The sequence below is a fragment of the Sturnira hondurensis genome, unplaced genomic scaffold (assembly GCF_014824575.4).
Source record: "Sturnira hondurensis isolate 20B ecotype Veracruz unplaced genomic scaffold, ASM1482457v3 Scaffold0019006, whole genome shotgun sequence".
NCBI lineage: Eukaryota > Metazoa > Chordata > Mammalia > Chiroptera > Phyllostomidae > Sturnira > Sturnira hondurensis.
In genome coordinates, this window is record NW_028091637.1 from 13,382,122 (window position 1) to 13,402,762 (window position 20,641).

The 20,641-nt window shown below is 49.2% G+C and overlaps 1 protein-coding gene across 2 annotated transcripts in view; it reads left to right on the forward strand.

Annotated features, from left to right (window-relative positions):
• ITGA9 (integrin subunit alpha 9) overlaps positions 1-20,641 on the forward strand; it is a 309,655-nt gene that overhangs the window by 183,456 nt on the left and 105,558 nt on the right. For both annotated transcript variants that reach the window (XM_037070767.1, XM_037070768.1), the window contains exon 18: positions 18,800-18,950. In XM_037070767.1, the coding sequence (XP_036926662.1) occupies positions 18,800-18,950 (151 nt within the window). The remainder of the gene's footprint in view (positions 1-18,799; positions 18,951-20,641) is intronic.

Consider the following 20,641-nt stretch of genomic DNA (forward strand, 5'->3'; position numbering starts at 1 on the left):
AATTCTGTTTGTAAAATGATGCAGCTACATTTTGTTTTGTCTGTCGGAATACTCACCGTACCTAAAAATGCATCACAGGTTATTAGGATAAAGCAAGAGAAATATAGACTGTGGCAGTTGAGCTAAAAAAAATATTTTTTGATGTATCCCATAGGAGCCCAGTGGAACATTTCGGTGCCTCCTGGCCAGCCAACTGCAATAATGAAAGAGCTCTTCAGGGAGGTGGAAAGCACGGTAGAATATTTATGAAGTTAGAAGAACCATCTAGTGACCGCACATAAGGGTTCTATGGTTGTAGCCTTACTAATGCTGTTATCGCAGTCGGGGTGGGGAGCCCAGTGAATTTCCCAAAATGCTTGGCTGGGAGATGGGTGTCTTTATCCACGAAGGATCAGGCTTCAGGAGGAGGCTCACTGCACCCCGAGAGCTATTTAGAGTGTGAAACAAATTGTTCCCCTTCTCAAAAGTGGCAGACTGGCCAGAATCATTGACTCCACAGTGTAGGGTAGAAGTAACATCTTGCTTTGTGAAGGGGAAGAGAGCCGGGGTTATCCAGCACCCGCATGCACTAGGTACCCGACAGAATCCTCAGTGTACATAACCACACTGTAGTGCCTGACTAGCTGGGCAACCTTGGGCAAGCTCCTTAACGTCTCTGGGCCTCTGTTTTCTCATCTGTAAAGGGGGAGACATAAGAGCAACCCCTTATACAATCATCTGGAGTGTTTAATGAATTAAAATACATGGAAGTGCTCCCCAAAGTGCCTGGCATATAATAAGCCCTCAGGAGATGAGAGGTAACGTCGTTTCATTGAACCAGCTCAGCAACACTGAGGAGTAAATGTTATTACACGGGTTTTAGTAGGGAGGGTACGGAGGCTCAGGCATGCCGGATTTAGTGGTGGGGAATTAAAGCTGGAAATGTCTGACTTTGCATCCTGCTCTCTGCATGTACGTGGGCCCCAGCTGCTGTTCGGGCGTGATATCAGCTAGACCAAGGCTGGGGGCCTTGGAGGGGAAAGTCCTCCTCTGTGTAAATAGCCCCAATTCAGAAAGGAGGTCGATGGATAAAAAATCCGTTACCAAAGATGCCTCCCACCCACCCCACTCGTGCTCCCTGGTGGCTGTCTGACCTGTGGGGCCCTGTTTGCAGCTTTTCTCCTTGCAGGTGTTAGGCCCCGTCCTGCTGGGTTGGTGGCGGTCCCTGCAGGAGTCATTGCATCCTTCATCCCTGTATGTGGAATGTTCTCTCCTTGGAGAGTCTCAGATTTGACCGTGAGCTCGTGGGGCTGGCATCTCAGGAGTTCCCTCAAATGTAAGAACATCATCACCATGATTATTATTATTACTATTACCGGTATTATTGAAGGAAAGAAGGAAGATACGTGGGAACTGACCAGAAGCCTAGAAAACTGCTGCTGTGGCCAGAATATTAGCTGTGTGATTTATTTATTTCTTGACTCCTTCACTTTCTACCCCACATCAGTAGGGAAAAAAAATTGTTCATCAGGAGCAGCTGGCCTTTGTAGTTGCTGTTTCTGGAGTTGCTGGAAACAGGAACGGTTCTTTCAGTGGTGTGTCCCTGGTGGAAAGGCGAGATGTCCCCATGAAGAGAACTCCCGGAATGAGAGACAACGCTCTGCTCATCCTCCTGTCCTCTCGGGATACGTGTTCCCTCTGATGTGGCTTCCCTACTGGAGGCAGCAGGTGTCCCTCCCACGTTTTGGGGACACACCTGGGTGGTTTTCTATGGGCATTACCTAGGCAGAGGGTGTGATGTAGGCCCTGGGGAGGGGATCAGCAGACTAAGGCAGGCAAAGAGTCGTTTATGCACTGAAAGGGGTGCTGAAGGGTGCGGTGCCCTGTGGGAGTGCATGCTTCTACTCACCTAGCAAGAAGCGATATGGTGCTAACATATTCGCTTATCTGACAGATAGTGATGGAGTGTTTGTTCTGTGTGCACCAGGCTTGGTGGAACCAATGCAGATAAAGTACTGCATCATGTTATTTGTCTAGAATGGGAAACACACATGAAAACAGTAACTAGAATTCACTGTGATCCCTGGAAGCAGAGGGAAGAAACACCCCACCCTGTCTGAGTTTGAGTTCTCCCAGACCCTGAGACGAGGATCTGAGGTTAAATGGTTTCCCTGAGAAGTGCAGGGAACAAAGGTAGGGGGGTAAAGGAGTATACAGGGAAGCCTACCCATAGGGTGCAGCATAATACCGGTGTACCACCTACTTATTGCTACGTAACAAGTCACCCCAAAACATCATGCTTCGTGAGTGCACTCACCACCATTTATTTAGCTCCAGATCCTATGGGTCAGCTGTTTAGGCCCGGCTCAGCTGCCTTGGTCCTCTGGTCTCCCGCATGGTCTGCAGCCAAATGCAGGTTGGCTAGGTGCCTCTGTTTGTGATGATTATTAGCTCATTGTTGGCTGGGGTTCCACCTCTGTCTGCCATGTGGTTTCTCATCCTGTAGCAGGCAAGCCCAGGCTTCTTGTTTAAGAAAATTAGATGTTTGGGGGTAACATTGGTTAATGACATTATATAAATTTCAGGTGTACAACTATATCATCTGTGTACTCCATCGTGTGCTCACCACCCAAAGCCTAGTCTCCTTTTGTCACCATATATTTGACCCCCTTTACCATCTTATTCTTATAATGTACAAGGTGCGGGGCGGGGGGGGGGGGTTCCAAAAACTAGAACAGCAGTGAATAATGCTTCCCGAGGCCTAGTTTTGAATTATTATCTTGTCACTTTTGCCACATTCTATTGGCCAAAGCAAAGTCACAGGGCCAATCAGATTCAAGGGATGGGGAAATAAACTCTACTTCCTGATGGGGTGAGCTACGTGTCACGTGACAAAGGATACACGTAGAGACAGGCTGTTCATGAGCCCATCAGACACAGCCACCACAGGGAAATGCTGGGGATGGTTTAAAACACACCTCAAAATTAGTGCCTCTGAGGGGCAAAGGGGCAACTACCGAGTCATTGGGTAGGGACTACTTCAGGGACATGTGGGTAGGAACACTTAATTCCCTTGGCTTCCAACCGAAGACCGTAGCCTTGTCTGCTTCTGAGAAAAGGCCCTTATGTACAGAGATGCAGGCACCGGCAGGTCAGAGTCAGCGAGAGCATTTGAAACAGCCTGAGGGGGTGGCGAGGCCTGTGCGGTGTCTGCTACAACTGCTTTCTCAGGAGTCTCCGTTGATGAGTTTAGACCAGAATTTCCAGCAAGAGTGTTAATGTCACCTTTGGACACCAAGACTTCTTCCCATTAACTTCCTGGCAGAGCTTTCTAGCCTCGTTTTGCCAAACACCCACCAACATTCTCCTGCTGCACTTGTCTGCATCTTGTCCCTTTTCCACTGCTTTGCCAAGAACAGCCGCGTAGTGCCTGTGTGCTGAAGGGCATTTGACTTTGAGCAAACTCATGAGCCAAGTACAGGGCTGGGCACTTTGTTCCCACTGTCCTGAGGACAGCAGATGAACGATGTGTCCGAAGCACACCCAAGGCAGAGAGGATAAGACCTCTGACCCCTCCGTCATCCTGGGAGGGACCTGGGTGGAGCCAGGCCACACAGCTGTGTTTCTTTGGAGGCCTGGCTCCAACTCAGCCCTGGGAGGAGCACAGACGGTAACTCTGTGACCCTGAGACACCCCCTCCATTGTCCTAGAGAGTAACTCAGGCAGATGGAAACAAGCCCAGCTCACATGTTCTTCTGTTCTACCTTCTGTTCAAGGTAGTTTTCATGTACGTATCTGGAGCCATGGCATTTTGGATACAGAATAGGAAGCTGACCGGCAGGGATTTGAGTCACTTATCCAAGGTCAGAAAGGAAGTTAAATGGCAGCGGCAGGAAAAACACCTGCTGGGAGGTTCCTGAGTCCAAGTGCAGTGTTCCAGACCTGAGACCCACGGTCTCACTCCTTAAATAGCGTGGCAGCTTGGGGAACCGGGCCTGTCTCTCACTCCTGCTGAGATGTGCTACTGTCCAATGTAGGAACTTCCTTCCTATCTCAGGGATGATCTGATTTCCTCAATGGCCTACTGGCCACATGCGTGAGGCTGGGGCGGTGGGCCACCACCCCAGGAACTGACCTTTTTCCCTTGGGGGAGTCACTTCACTTTTAGGGGACCCCCCCACATGAGCAGCAGAAGTCTATCCCAACAAATACTGGATTTCAGGGAGAGCCCTCCTATTGAGCAGACACCTATGAAGATTTTCCGTGTGGATGGTGAGAGCATGGGGAATCTGTACAGGAGCAGGGAAGGCAGACTGAGGAGTAACCATGGCAACCACAGAAGCAGCTGGGAACATGCTTAGAGCTGGCCTCCCTCCCAAGCAACCTGGGAAGGCTGGGTCTACCTCACAGGTGTACCTAATAAAATTTTATTCGGTAGTATTTTCCTTGGCCCCCAAATATAGCCAACCATGGGAGGTTTTATGTGTAAGCATCTCTCCAGCAGGGTCAAAATGATATGGCTGTTATTTCCTTCTCACTGGTCCTGCACCCTAAGGACCCATCCAGAGAAGGTAGCAACTGGATCGCTCCCCCTTCTCAAATGGAGAGCAGGCGGGAGCCCTGGACTGCGCCTTCACTGGGATTCTTGCAGTTCTTCCTGTGTGACTGTGTTGTTGGTCTCCTGCCATGGACACTAGACTCACCCACCCCCCAACAGACTCCATTACTGTAAGGACAGCCAAATTCCGAAGATGCACAGCGGGTTTGTCTCCTGAGGTAACCCTTTCTGCGTACAAGTTTTTCTTCTTGTCACACACATACCTTCTCCTCTTAGCTTCTCTCCCAAGGGTGTCCGGAGCCACCTGACGTAACTGTGGGCAAACAGGGAGGTGGCCCTGCCACTCTTCACAGATAAAAACCCAAGGACAGCTGTGACTGAGGAGCCTTTCTCTTTGTCCCCAGTGGTCACTGGTCCCACCTCCTAGACAAAGGTGGCGACTCTGAAATAATGTGAACTGCCCAGGAATCACCAGCACTGATGTTGCAGTGAGATGGGAGGTACTGTGTGGGGAACCTGGAGCTACCAGGAGCCTTCTCCCCTGACTCCATTCCGGGCCGAGGCCTCTGCCATGACCAGTGTTTATTGGGTTTCTCGGCACATTACATGGTGGTCCTCATTTACTATGCACAGGTTTGCATTAGGTGGTTACCTTTTACAGAAAACAAAGGAGCCAATGCCACTAATCACATCACAGAAGAAGGATAATTGCAAATGAAAAGGGCAAAAGTGGTTGGACCAGTTACACTGGTCCTAGGAAGGTTTAGCATGGATTTTAGGAAGTTACTTTGCAGTAAGTTTGCCACAAATCCAGGCAATGGAGTTTTTTAGCAAAAAGCAAGACTCAAAGTGGCCTAGGAATATTGCAGGCCTGATCCCCCACGGGAGAATCTATCCATGGGCGTGGGTCCTGTGCATCTCTGAGTGGAGCTGGGCCCACGCCATGCAGAACGGTCTCCGACACAGGCGATCTTGAACCAAAGATGCCGAGGCTGGGCGGATGCTGCTGGTGCCCTGCCCAGGTCCCTCGGTGGTGCAGGTGCCAAGTTCCCAGCTGTTAGCTGCTCAGGGCTCACCGCTCTTCTGCCTCAGGTCTGGAGATTGGCCCTCATGTCACGGGAGTCCTCTTGTTGGGAGGTGGCCCCCACCCTGGAGCAGCCCTCAGCCATGACTGACTGATCTGAGGTACCAAAAGCCAGCCTCGCTGTGTCCAGTGCGGATAATTCCACGCAGTGGTTTGTGCCCCAGGGCCCTGGTGTGAGTCAGGCCAAGGCTAGACTGTGCCCAAGACCGTGACCCTGAGCAGCTCCTGTCTCACCCCACCGGCTTCCCTCGCCCCGCCTGCTGCCAGAGGACCCAACCTGAGACCCGGTCGAACTTGGACCTCACGTTTTGCCTGTTTGTTTGTTCTCAGATCTCCTGACCAGGCAGTCTCGTTCCTTTTTAGGACTGAGTTCCAAAGTGAAACCAAATCTGATGTCTTTTTCAGATATTAATGGGGAGAAACAGTTGCCGGTGGGTTTTTTATCTGCTCTCTTGAAATTGGAGGGGTTTGGGCTTTTTGTTTCATTTCATTTCATTTCATTTCATTTATTTAGCCTCTCCCAGGGACATACGTATTGATTTAGAGAAAGGGGATGAGAGGGAGAGAAACATTGATTGGTTGACTTTCGTAGGCACCCCAACCGAGAACCAAACCTGCAACCCAGGCATGTGCCCTGACCAGGAATTGAACCCACCTCCCTTCAGTGTTCGTAACGATCCCCAACCAACTGAGCCACACCAGCCAGGGTGGGGTTCGAGCTTCTTAAAAACCACACCTTAGAGTGATGTGTAGCAGGTCCCTTCAGGTGGCGAGTGAGACTTTGTGTCTTCCAAGGTTACTGCTGGTTGCCTCTTCCCTGGGACTTCATTTTTATAGAGGACTACCCCAACACAGTGGATCACAGGCGAGGGGGTGGCGTGGTGCCGGACGGTTTTCAGGGCAGAAGGTCCTCCCTGGAGGGAACTAAGGGAACACGTGATATTCAGGCGGAGTAGTCAGCCCTCCTCGGCAGGAACACTGGGCTCTCTCTTGAGAATGTTTTCTGTGGTAACGAGACTTGAGCCAAGAGGTGAATGCCACTGCGTCGGTCAGCAGTTGTGTTTCTTTAAGCAACAAAGGAAAGACAAATTTTCAAATTTCTCGTTTCTTTTTCTCGTGTGGGAGAGCACAGTTTAACCTTCTAAGCCAAGAAGGAGAGGATTCTCCTTTTCGCTCCGCCCTGGCCAACTTCCCCAGTTTTATGATGACTCCGTTTAGTCCAGGGATAGTGGGACTGAGACGAATGAAACCAAAGCATCACAGATACCTTCTTACTCACCTTTTAGAAACGCCATTTGCACCTTTCCTCCTGGCGTTGCCATCTGAGCACGCTGTCTCTCCCTCCCCCTTGGTCCACACGGCCCCTTCTTCCCATCACTGCATCGAGTCCCCCACTGTCGCCGTCCCATAGGACAGAGGTTCTTAAACTGGGTCCGTGTCCCCTTGGTGATTTGTGCATAGAATTCTGTGGGCTTGGATAGGACAATGGTCACATGTTTATTTTCACTGGCTTCGGATTGGAACAGAGTATTCTATTCAGTTACAAGTGTAGACAGTAAAGCATGGGAATGTCAGCAGGACCTGTGACTGTCACACGTAGACTCTGGCATTTTCATACTGAGCTGCTGTACTGCACACATTTCAGAATAGCATTTACATGCGTCCTGACTTCACAGGTACAGCAGATCTACCACTCAGTCTTCCTAGTGTCATTAAAAAATAACACATACTAGTAAACCACACATTTTTTAATATAATGATCACTGTATTTTTTGTACTTGGTTTCTTTGCAATACTATTTTTCATTTTATGCATCTAAAAACAGTATTTTGAGCCCTGGCGGGTGTGGCTCGGTGGATTGAGTGCCAGCCTGCAAACCCAAGGGTTGCAGGTTCGATTCCCAGTCAGGGCACATGCCTGGGTTGCGGGCCAGGTCCTCAGTGGGGGGTGCACAAGAAGCAACTGCACGTTGATGTTTCTCTCCCTCCCTTGCCCTCTCTCTAAATATAAATAAGAACAGTATTTTGAGAAGGGTCCATTCACTTCACTAGACTGCCAGGAGTATCTGGTGGCACAAAAACAGGTTCAAAAACCCTGTTCTGGAAGTTTTCTCTGAGTGTGGGAAAGATGCCTATTGGAGAAACGAATGTTTTGCTTTGCTTATGGAGCCGATGAAAGATTTCTGTTGTAATATTCCGAACTGGGACTTCATTATAAAGCTATCATCGTGTTCTCCTGTCTCTGTGGCTTCCTAATCAACATGCTGATTAGGAAGTAACCATTCATGTCTTGTCCTTGGCTTATTATTTATTAAAGGCGCAGGTAATTCTTCTTCAGAGCTTTGATGAGCTCAAGAAATCTAGTGCGCAAGAAATCAGGCCCAAAGCAGAGAAACGGGGCCAGGTGGTGAATGCGGCAGCCACTCTATGGACCGGTGGGCCCATTCGTGGCGGCTTGAGGTGCCGTGGCGTGTGCACCCTTATTTCTACCCTTGAGGCCTCCGGAGATTCAGAGGACCCAGGGGAAAGAGCTCTTTTCTCCCTGCCCCTGTGGCTGCTCACCTCACAGGAAGAAATGGTTCCAAATCCAGGGAGGCTGGTAATTTCTATGTGTTTTATTGTCTGTGACCATTTACATCCCCCATTTGGTTCTTGAACTAGAATCGGGGGAAAATTAGGGCCACAACAGCCAGGAAACCCTGGTGGCCATGCTGACTTGGTCCTCTTGAGTTGTCTGGCCTGCCAGCTTCTGTGAGCCGCTCATGGGCTCCTTGCATTTTGAGGGTGTTAAGTGACCCGGTTCAACAGGCGGCTCGTGTGTGACGTAAGGTGGCACCGTGCCACTGCTGGGTCGGGCCATACATCACTGCACACCAGCCCTGTCTTATGACGTCAGACCCCTGAGCAGCCCACAGGGCCTGGGAACTCCTCTGCCCCCTGAAGTATTCTTTGCCTTTAATCCAGTTGTTACAGTGAGTGAACCCCGCTGATTCGTTCCAGATGTGCTAAGATTTAGTGATTCCGGAAATACTCCTAAAGCAAAGGCTGATGAGGATTTGAATTCCTCTGTTAGCTGGGAACCAGTGATTCCTTTCACGATTAAACAAATGGGGCCAGAGGAAGGAGCCCGAGCTGCTTGGAGGGACGGGGGGGCCCCTCTGGCCTCTCGAGTCAGCCTCGTTAGAAAGAGGATGGCCTTTGAAGCAAGTACGGGTTCTGTCCCTGCACGAGTTACTAAAATGAGCCAGAGCTGAGGCCAGATCAAGGCCCATGATGTCAGAGGGGATGCAGGCCTGTGACTTTAAAGTAAGATACGTTAATTACCTGCATGTTGCTAGGGAAACCACTATTTTGTCTCAGATCACCTTGGTAAATGCTTTTCTGGCTTTAGGACCATAAAGCTGGCCCAGGTGGGTACATAGGAGGGAGATAGCCATGTTTCTGGCTTCATGTAAGCACTTTTCCAACCAGAAACTCAGTCCCAGGCATCATTTCCCTGACCCGCTGTAAACTTTAATTGACGCGCCTCACAGAAGTGCCTCAGGATCCGTATCTGGAGTTAACAGCCACATGGGTCTGTTTGGCATGATTAGAAGGGATTTATGCGGCCCAGTAAGATGTGAAGCCCATCTCCAACTGCATGGCCTAATAACCCACTGGTGGAAAAAGTGAAAACCTCATTCCACACACACATACATAGTTCAGTGATTGCTTTAGCCAGTATTCAAGGATGTGAGCAGTATGAACATTAAAGCTACTTAAAATTACAGGCTCAAAACAAAAGCAGAGATGAATTCATGTAAACTGTTGCTCTTGAGATTTTTTTTAAAGGTGTGTTTGAAAGTAGACAAATATCCAGTAGGTGCCGGCGGCGGTGCCACATGTGGGACAAGCCGTGTAAGCGCATCAACCTGGGGATTCAGCTGAAGTCCAGCCAGGCCAGAGAAGGGGACGGGCGAGCAGGGAAAGTGAAGGTAGGACTCCTGGAAGGGGACCCCAGTGGCGGCCGAGGGAGGGCAGGAGCACCCAAGAAGCAAGCTGTCCCGGATGTGGCACCGCGTATCGAACAGAGTGAACCGCGTTCTAGGGCACGAAACGAGGGGATCCTGGGCCAGTCAGCAGGGGGCTCAGGGCTGAGGCTGTGGACCACAGGAGGCGGCCCGAGGCCGGGCTGTATGTGCAGCCGTGTGATTGAGAGCTGAGCAGAAGTAATAACTCCTCCAACGCTCTTGAGGATATTAAAAGATAAAATAAGATTAGATTTGATTTTTTTCGACTTTTAAAAAAAATTTAGTTTAATTGTTGTTCAAGTACAGTTTTCTGTCTTTTACTCCTGTCCCAACCCACCTACCCACCCACCCATCCCTCCCCACCTCCCTCCCATTTCCACCCCCCCTAGTTTTTGTCCATGTATCCTTTATATTTGTTCCTGTAAACCCTGCCCCTTTTCCCCTGAAATTCCCTTCCCTCTCCCCAGATTTGATTTCTTAATGTATATTTAGAATTGCACCTTTTGGTACAATACCCTTTTCAGATATTTCTTGGTGCTTTTTTTCAACAAAAGTGTTTTATTTAAAAAATAGAAGTTATATCTTTTTTGGTGCTCTTTGGTTAGTAAAAAAAAGTCCCTTAAGTATTTGTCACAATAGCTAGAACCTTATAAATCAGGAAACTTTAGTGATTTTTTACAGCAGTGAAAATGGGCATCTGGAGTCTAAATAATTCCACCTATCAATAAGATCTACAGGAATGGAGAGGAACAGGCACTCGTTCACTTCGATGGGCCAGCAAGACAAACCAGTTCTTCCCACCACCCCCACCACAGGAAAGAGACATTTCTGAGCTGATCCTGGACCATTCCCTGAGACTCGACACCTCTGGAGCCTCCAGCTGTACCTTATGGTTGCCTTGACCAGACTTCTGTCCCATGCAAACATCTGTGTCTTGGGGACAGGACAGCTTCTCCAGTTTATCACAAGCTGAGGGGAAGGGACTAAGAACCTGCGAACGTGGGGCGTCACACTCTCATGTCCAGAGTTTGATGAGGGCCTTCGCCCTGGCCCCTAACCCCTATGGGCTGACTTTGACGGCTTTCTTCTCTGGGGATACGGAAATGCTGGGGTTTTGAGAACGGGTTTGTGTGTTGTTGGCCTGGGTCACTGACTTTCTGTAGCGGAGTTGGCAGCATCACGGAGGAGAGGTCTCTGGTCCAGCCCTTGGGACGCAAAGGCTGCTGTAAGGACTCCAGGGGGCTTCGGAGCACCTCTCAGATGCAAGCAGTGGGCTTGCCTGTAAAACCTCTCAGCCTGCAGGGGTGAACAGAAGCTGAGGAGCACACACCGTAACTGCGTTTGGGAACACAGTGGCGTGAATACTGTGTGCGTGGAGGGATCGACAGCTGCCCCACTGGGTCAGGGAGCTGAGGGCATACCCTGCAGAGATGGGCTCAGAAATTGTGTGCGCTGCCATCTGGATCTTCTCGAATTTATCCCTAGTCATCCTCTCAGAGCAGATTGCACTGGGGAAGCTCAAAGGACATACCCCTCAAACTCAGCAAGAGTACTACTGTCTTGTGCGTCTTACCTCGTGGTGCCCCAGTTTAGGGCAGGGATAACGTTCAGAATAAATGACCTTCAGGCCCAGGCATATCTGCCTTTAACAGCAGTTGCCAGCCGAGGACAGCCGGTACCGCACCCGCGGGGATAACGCACCGGCGGTCAGCCCTGGGTAAGGGGTGTGTTTGGTCCCCCGCCAGGACATTTGGCAGGATTGTGAGGCCTGTGTGGGCTGGAACCGTTGCTAGACATGGAGACTGTGGCACTTGAGATGGATCTTTGCAACAGTTGCTAAAGAAGGAGAGCGACCAGGATGTGGTTCAGAAGGGGGCCGTGGGGTGTCTCCAGGGTCTAGGCCCCTTCCAGACGTTCAGAGGTAAAGACATTCAGAGGTAACTGGCTTCGCTGGCTGCCTCCGCCTCCCATTCATAAAGCTGTGACCCCCTTCTCCCATTCAGAGGGACCCGCAGCAGTTGCCCTCCGTGTGTCTCTATCCCTTTCACCCTGGCGGTCAGCTCGGGGATCTGCATCTCTGCAGGCTCCGCCCACCAGGCGGGAGGTGCTGGGAACGGGTCCTCTTCCTGCCCCGGAGCAGCCCTCAGCCGGTGACTGGGGGCAGCGCACAAATCCTTCCGTCCCCGGTGAGGTGTGTTGGCACAGGGTACAACTTTGGGGGTCAGATTTTGGTGAGACTCAGAACTACTTTGTGGGACACAGAAGCACACATGTGGTTCACTTTTTCTTTTGTGACATTTCACAATATTCATTACATCACTTTTATAAGCCAGTTAGTTTTAGAAGCTAAATACTTTAAATTTCATTTTGAAAAAGACTCAGTTTTATTTTTACCCAAATTTGTTTTCTTTTCTCTAGACCTCTGTTTTGCAAGTAACACAAGCAAATAGGTACCGTTGAAGAGTAATCACAAACCAAACATATTATATTGTTGAAAGCAAAATGCATAGAATTTACTGAGAATCTTGCATAGTCTTGACCAATGGAAATACAGTCCAAACCACATATGCAATTTAAAATGTATGGTAGCCACACTGAAAAATTAAACTGGAACCCGTAAAACAAATTTTATTTAATATAGCAAAAATCACTTAAATATGTAATTAATATCTAAACAATGCTTGAGATTTTAAAAAATCCTTTTACTTTATTGTGCTAAGTCTCAGAAACCTGATGTGCATTTTACACTTCAGTGCAGACCTGCCACATTTCAAGTGCTCAAAGCCATCTGTGGCTAGTGGCTGTGACATTGGACAGCCCAGCTTAGACCTAGAACGTGTACTTGTGCGTTGTCTCACCCAATAAGTGAGGGAGCTGAGGTCAGTGTACACCAGTTGCCATCAGTCACTGGCTTCGGGCTACTACAGAAGCTGTGGGGGGCTTGCTTCTCCGCCACTCTGCTGCCCTGCAGAGAAAAGTCCTTCAGCAAAAGATGGGGGCGCTGGCGGATGGAGTGGCAGCCTGTGCAGGCTGCAGGGATAAACCCCAGGAGGCTACAACCTCCTGTAGCCTCCTAGGTTTTATAATACCCTCACTGTGGTGCCTTGTTATGTATTAACAAATTGCCTTCAACATCCCTGGCACTGGTGACTGAAGATAACATGGTGGAGTTCATGGGCCCACAGGACCAACTCAAAACGTTGATACTTGAAGTCCATGGGAATCCGCACGCATTCCGTGTACCCTCCGGGCCTCCCCTTGTTCTCACTGCTAAGGATGTCCTTTTCCTGCTCCTTCCCACTTTATTTCTGCATCACCTCCATTTCTTTATCCGTTAGTCATTGTTTTCTCTGCCTGGAATGCACGTCCTGTTTCTCTGCCCTCCCGTATGTTCCTCATTCTTTAAGATGGGGTTTGATTCCTCCCTCTCTTGGGGAACTTCTTGGGATTACTTCAGTCGACAGCGATGTCTCCCCCCTGGATTTCTCTTGCACCTTGTTCTGCACCTGTCCCTCAGCAAGACTTGCCTGCACTTTGCGGTGCATTTCCCTCATGTCCTAATCGGTTTATTTGGCCCTTTGTGTTCGTGTCCCTCGTAGGAAGACGTCCCATGAGAAACTGTGGTTTTAGGGGGTCTTCCATGTTTGTGAGTTTAAGCACTAAGAGTTGAAAACCTGATAGTTGTCAACAAAGCCCCACGGAGATTGCCCAGCAGATGCTGAAGGTACCTGGAACCATCCTGAACAGCCTCCACCGATTCCAAGGAAAATTGTCCAGAGCCAAAATAAGCACTTCAGGTAGCTTTGTAAAGAGATGACACCTTCCAATATGCGAAACATTGTAAGTGCTCAGAAGGCAGGCACAATTTTACTTCTCTTCTTATTGTAGCCAAATAAGCTTTCTGTGAATTTTACGCAGTTTGGTGGTATTTGCCTGTACTTTAGGAAGTGCGGGGACAGAGGGAGGGACACCGCTACTTTAGTTTCTCCCCTTAGCATCTTCGCAAAAAGTCACCCGCATAAAGTCGTTTCTGTGATGGTGGAAGGGGAAGAACCTGGCTCAGTGGCCTGAGTGGTTCAGCGGGTGACGATGGATACGGGAACGCACAGCATTGTCCAACAGGGGCCTTTGAAGTGTGTGCACTACCAATGTAAGGTGATGAGTCAGATCACAGAACGGGTCTGACAGTGACCCTCAGGCCACCAACATGGTGACAGTAACAGCTGGCATTTGGAGTACTGAGTGAATGGTGCCAAATCCAAGATAAACCCAATGTATTCAAAACAGCTGCTGTAAGATGTATTAGGACAGTTATATTTTTTATTGATTGATTTTAGAGAGAAAGGGGGGAGAGAAAAAGAGATGGAGAGAGAGAGAAATACAGACCTGCTGTTCCACTTACTGGTGCACTCATTGGTTGATTCTTATATGTGCCCTGACCGGGGATCGAACCCACAACCTTGGCCTGTCGGGATGGTGCTCTAACCAACTGAGCTACGCTGCCAGGGCTATCGTTGTTATTTTTTATGACAAATGAGCCATATGTTTCCAGCAGGCTGTAAGATAAGCTTTATGGAAGCTGTTCAGTTTGGTTCTTATTTTAACTATTAATAGTGCTTTTCTTATAAAAGTGCATCAGAATGGTGAATGTTCAGAGTAGTGTGACTTGTGTGAAAGACTGCACAAGCAAGTTAAAGTTAATGGGAAATTTTTTTCAGGGAATGAAATTTCTTGAAATCAGGATTGTTCTTTATAGAGTAAGTAAGCACCTGGGGAATGTTGGGCACCCAAACCCTGTGCCTGGGCATTTTACTCTTTCCACAGTCCAGTCAGAGGTTGGTCTTCACAGAGTCCTGTTCTTTTTAGATAGCTCTTGCCAAAGCCCTCCCCGGCTGAGATGGAGTTTGTACGACATCTGCAGCTCGGACGGCCCCCATGCCGATGGAAGTGTGGCAGGGGCCACAGCTCAGCCCCCACATGACAGACAGACCTGGATCAGAGTGCGCCTCCTTCGGGGGGCTCAGCTCCTTCAGCTGTAAGATTCGAAGGCTGAGCTGATGATCTGTTGTGGGGGTGGTGTACGTGTTCATTCATCCTCTCCACAAGGGTTTGTTGAGCACCTATTGTGTGTCGGGCACAGCTCTGTCACTGGGGGTTCAGTGATGTGCAAAACCAGACAGGAGCCCTTGGCCCCTGGTCCTTCGATCCTAATAGGGGAGACATAGTTCCTAAATATGTGCACAAATAAATGTGTCTTCACCGCATGGGTAAGTGCTGTGAAGGACGGTGGAGCACATGGGGCTGGAGGAGCTTGTAACAGGAGATCCTTCTCACCCAGGGGGACATGCAGGTGAGCAGCTGGAGAACACGGGCTGCAAGGGTGAGGAGTGGGCTTCGAAGGCCCAGGAGGTGCTGAGTCCTAGGCCCAGCCCAGCCCCTCGGCCAGTCACCTTGTCTCTCTGCATCTCAGTTTCCTCACATCTAGAAATGGAACTACCATCAGGAACCTTTCATGGCATTGTAAAGTTTCAGAAGGATGACACGATTAAAAGTACCCAGCACCAGGCAAATGACATTGCATTTCATGTCTAAGAATAGCTTTGGAAACAGAGATGTTCTATTTTGTACCAGAGTATCAGCTGTGGAGGAGGAGTGAAACAGCTTCGAGGCCTCTTTTTTTAAAAGACCGAGTTCAAGGTCTGTTCTGAAAGGTGCCTGGCTTCCCTTAATCGTGGAGCCGTGTTTGAATCGCTTGACTTTGAAGCCCCAGGGATGACCGCGCTGCATGATTAAGTGACAGAGGTCTAGGCTGTGGGGGCTGGCAGAAGGTTACACACCCCCAGCCTGATCCCTTGCCATTTGTACATGAGGAAACATGGCTGATCATGAACGACAGAAGTGGAGTGAAGAGGCACTTCCCTGCCCCATGGTCCTATGTATTTTTATATTGTCTCTCTGTTGAATATTCCATTTGGGAATGATGGGTATTCTCTGAGGCTACTGGGCTACTTGTGAGTCCTTACGCAATCCCTCCTCAAGATAAGGCAAGGTTAGCACTCTCTCTCATAACTCCTCAAAGCCTGAGGATTGCTCCTTTAATCTTACAAAAGCAAACAAGAGGACAGAAATAACACATCAATTGTTGACAATTAAAGTGGCCAAGAATAATAAATAATTGCCACATAGCTTGAGGTCAGGGTCGTAATTTACTGGAGGCCATTCAAGAATTCGAAACTTTCCTCTAAGTTAATTTTTCACATCTTGTTTGGATCCTTACGGCTCTTGTTTCCAAAAACAAGACCATCAGATCTCTCCTTGCACATGTTATTCTTGTTGACGTGCCAGGCATGCAGCAAAGTGAGGTCCTCTTTTCTTGGATGGGTAATGAGGGTTTCTCCCCCTAAAATCTGTATTTCAAAGTAGTCTAGCCTCCTGGGATTTTGGATAGTTGTCTTTCCTGCTCTGCTAGCTATATCAGTGGTTGCAAACAACAAAGAACATGTGCTGGTTAATTTAAACACAAAGGGGATTTATTGGAAGGATAGGGGCGGGGTCAGAGCTTAGCCAGGAAGGCTGGAGAACCATCATTACAGGAAACAGAGGAGGCAAGGCGTAGCTCAGGGCGCCGCCCCTGGGCTCTCAGTCCTCTGTGGCCACCTCAGATGATCTCAAAGCATTCTGGTGCCTTTGGGCAACCCTCAAAATTCATGATCTTGGTTAAGAGCATCTATCTGCTCACCGCACCCAGGCTGCTTGAGCTCCCTTAGATCACCTGACTCCACTTAGGTGCCTACACTTCAGCAACCAATCCTAACTTTACCGATGTGCCCTTCCCACTTATCTTGAGATTTCCCCCCAAACAGAAGGGTCAGGATGCTGAGTGGCCAAAAATATCAGCTGTCTGCTACACAAACATTTATATGCTTAACCACATCTTCCATTAACTGGTTGGCCAATCAAAGATTGGCCACCCATGTGAATTTATTTTGTCCAAGGCTCACGTAATAATCGTCAATGTCAGGGACATTATCATTGTCACTCTCCTCCTCGCTATCACTCTCATCCCCACCATCATCCCATTGATGACCCATTCACCCCCCGACTCTCCCGGGATGCTGTTTCCCTCCTTCTCCTCACCCCTCAAATGTTCCTTCCTCCTTCTCCATCCCCAATTTGACTCTGCTTTGATTTCATTGCAAAATGGAAGCAATCGTAAAGGAATCCCCTCTGGTCCCTGAGACCCATCTATCAATGCGTCTGTGCCGTACATGCCTCTTGCTCACCTCGTACCAGCTGAGGCCGCCCCTCCATTTGTTCAGACGCCATCCAGCAATTGTCCCCTGTCATGTCATCATTCATTGCTCTCTCTCTAGTAGATCCTTCTTATCACCATGTAAATATACTGTAATAATTTCCATCTTAAAAAAATTCCCTTGAGCCCACATCCTACCAGCTATCATCCTTTTTCTCTCCTCCCCTTTGTAGAAAAACTCCTTCAGATAGTCAACTGCACTCACTGCTTCCACTTACTCTCTTCCTGGTGCTCTCACACCCATTCCAGTCAAGCTTTCATCCCAAACACTCCACTTAAGTCGTTCCTAGCAAGATCACCAATGACCTCTGGATGGCTCACTCCAGGGGCCAGTTCTCATCTGTGTTATTCTGACCTATATGCCATGTTTGACAAAATTGATTATTCCTTCCTTGAAACCTGTCTCCTGTGGCCACTTAGATACCCTCTTGCTTGGTTTTCCTCCTATCTCCCTCGCTACTCTTTTCCAGTCTCCTTTGCTGGCTCCTCCTCATCTTCGGCTCTCAAGTGTGAGACCTCTGATCTACCCACACGTGCTCCCTGGTGGTCAGACCGGCCCATCCCAGGTGTGTATCTGTAGCCCAGACTCCTTCTTCAACTCCAGACTTATGCATCCAACTCTCTCAGATCTCTTCTGGAAAATCCAATAGGTGATTTTCTTAGCTAAACCTTCTATAGCCACCGTCTTTCCCATCTCAATAAATGACAACTGCCCCCTTCTACTTGTTGAATCTAAAATCCTTGAAGCCATCCTTGACTCCCCAGCTAAGATCCCTAACACCCCTCATCCACCCATGAGCAAACTCTGTTGGCATAACCTTCGAAACATCCAGAATGACATCTCACTGCCTCAGTTTCTACCACCACAGCCTGGTCTGTCATCTTCTGACCCCTGGATTATTACAAGTGCTCCCTGACCAGGCTTCCTGCTTCCCCCGACCACTCACACCACAGACTGTTCTCATCACAGCCAGCGTGAGCCTTTCAATATGGAGGTCAGGTCCCATGGGTCCTCCACTCAGAGCTCAGCAGGGGCTCCATCTCAGGGTCAAACCAAAGCCCTTGTGATAGCCCAGCAATGCCCTATGTGATCTGTTGGACCCTAACGCCTTTGCCTCTCTAAGCCCATTTCCTCCCGCTCTCCCCTTCACCCACACCTCTCAGCCACACTGGCCTCCTTGCCAGTGTTTGAACATTCCAGGCACCACTTTTCCTTGGCTCATTCCCAGATCTCTTTGTATCTTGCTCCTTTGCTTCCTTGGGCTAAGGTCACCTTGTCAGTGAAGCTTCCCTGACCACCACCCCATTTAATGTCGTATCCCAGTCTTCCTCCAATCTGGCACTCTCTCTCCTTGCCCCTTTGTAAGTTATAGCTGTAGCTCTTATCACAATCTGACCGGTGTGTTTGCCTCTTTGTGTCTGTGTTTGCTGTCCCTGAAGCTACAAGCAGGCAAGAACTCTATTTTGTTTGCTGTTCTTTCTCTAGCACTTAGAACAGTAGTCATGGGCGGTCAGGAAGCACTAAAAAAGTATGTGAATGAATGAATGCCTGACCGCATTCTGTGTCTAGGTTATTAAATGTCTTATGATTGTACAGGTTTGATGTACAAGATTTCATGTGAGCCCCCGAATGGCCTAGTGAGATAGGCAGTCCAGACCTCTCCTGGGCTTAGATGAAGAAACTGAGGCTCATGGGATCTAAGAATGTATGGCTGCTTCATGAGGCTTCTGGGACTTGTAGTTCTAGTCCGAGAGCAGTTTCTGCCCCCCACCCTCAGCTGCCCGGCAATGGCTCATGTTGTATTAGTGAAAGCTGAGCGCTCTGGGGCATTCATTGCTGTTCCTTTTTCATTGCAGCATTGATGAGAAAACCCCGTATCTAGCTCTGGGGGCTGTGAAGAATATCTCCCTAAACATCTCCATCTCCAACCTCGGCGACGATGCCTATGATGCCAACGTGTCCTTCAACGTTTCCCGGGAGCTTTTCTTCATCAACATGTGGCAGAAGGTAAGGGGGTGCCCCAAAAGAGAGCCTTCAGTCCAGCTAGCGCATTTGTTGATTTTCATCATAGCTCAGAACGTGCGGTGGTTCTGCAAAGACGATTTTGTTATGTAGAGTAGCATCTGGGATGATGCCCAGCCAATGGAGCCACGCAGGTCAGGGCTCCATGTGGGACTACGAGAATTTTTTTCCTCCCGGACTGAGAAGGTGTGCTGGTACAGCCAGAGAAGAGTATCAGATGTCAGCATCGATGTCTTCCACTGTCTCCCACCCATTCTCGCTCATGAAACCCACTCTGTGCGGCTTTAGGTCTGGCCCCTTCTCTAAGGTGGTACATGGTCACTGTCTCCAGCACACACACGTTCTGGAGAGTTCCGGTGTTAAGTTGGTAGCCGCGAACAACCAGAGATGAGAACAACCAGGTTGTAGCTCACCGTGCCTGTTGCTGCCAGCGATGCACTTGATGCTTTCATCAGAGGGTCATGCTCGTCATCCCACACTTTGGCGCATTTATTTGTTCCTGACATACTTGAGTGAATGGAGGAAATTAAATTATTTCCATGAATGGAGTGAGCTCTTTAGAGGGAATTAATTTATTTGAATGGACGGGAGTTTAAATTGCAGGGCTCAGGAAGGACACAGGTGCTGGGGCTCCCTCCTGTCTTGGAATCTGCCTCCAGGATCCACCCTTGAAGGGAAAGGATGGGCCTTCTGGGCGGGCAGCAGGTGGAACGGGGTGGGGGGTTTGGAACAGACTTCCCTCTACCCCATGACTGCACCGCGTGTCTTGATGGGTACTTTTTGCAGCTTTTCCTAGTGTCTATAGCCTTGAACTGCAGCCCCTTGATATCTGTGTTACAATGGAACCAAAATCACTTTCTGAGAGTTGTTGGCCTGCCCACAGATGAGCACCAGATGCACCCTCGAACCTGCTGGCAGCCTTTCTCCTGCCCAGGCACGTCTCCTGCCAGACTCCATAGTTCTGACAGGACCGTGCCCGCCTTGCCCAGTTTAGGAGGCAGCGGAAGCATATAGAGCCATCCAGAGAGGCCGTGCTCCAAGAGCTTCGCAGGAGATCATCTCAAACTTCCTGTTGCTTAATAGCTTTTGGGAGTTCCAGGGTTAGGAGAGGCCCCCCAAAATAATGAAGGACTGCCGGAAGGGCATGCTTTCCATTCACCTTCTACACCCTAAACAATGTCCCTGGTTCAGGCCCCGCCCCATCAAGAGTGCACCAGGCATCTGTAGGGTTTCGGTATCTCTGCCCACGCACAGAGTCTCTTTTACAGGATTTCTTGGGCTGTGATGCCATCTTCCCATCAGGGGTGGGCGGGGGGAGAAAGGTTTACTCGGAGATGGGACCTGTGAAACTCGTTTCTACAGTAACTGAGAGGGTGTGGTTGGTGACCCGGTCATCATATTGCACAGATTCCTCTCACTCAGGGCCCATGGGAGAACTTTCTCTCTGGTCTCAGAATTACAAATAGCTGTGCTTTTTCTGAACAACGGGCATATTTTTACCTGTAGACACAGTCATCCTTGTGACTAGGCTTTGTTCTCTCTGTTGTCTGCTGAAATGTTCAGAGCCGGCCTCACAGTGTCAGCATATAGGACCGGGTAGTATCAGTTCCTAAACTAAATACCCTCCTCTATCTTACTTTACTTCCCTTCACCATGGTTTTCTTTCTAGCTTGGAG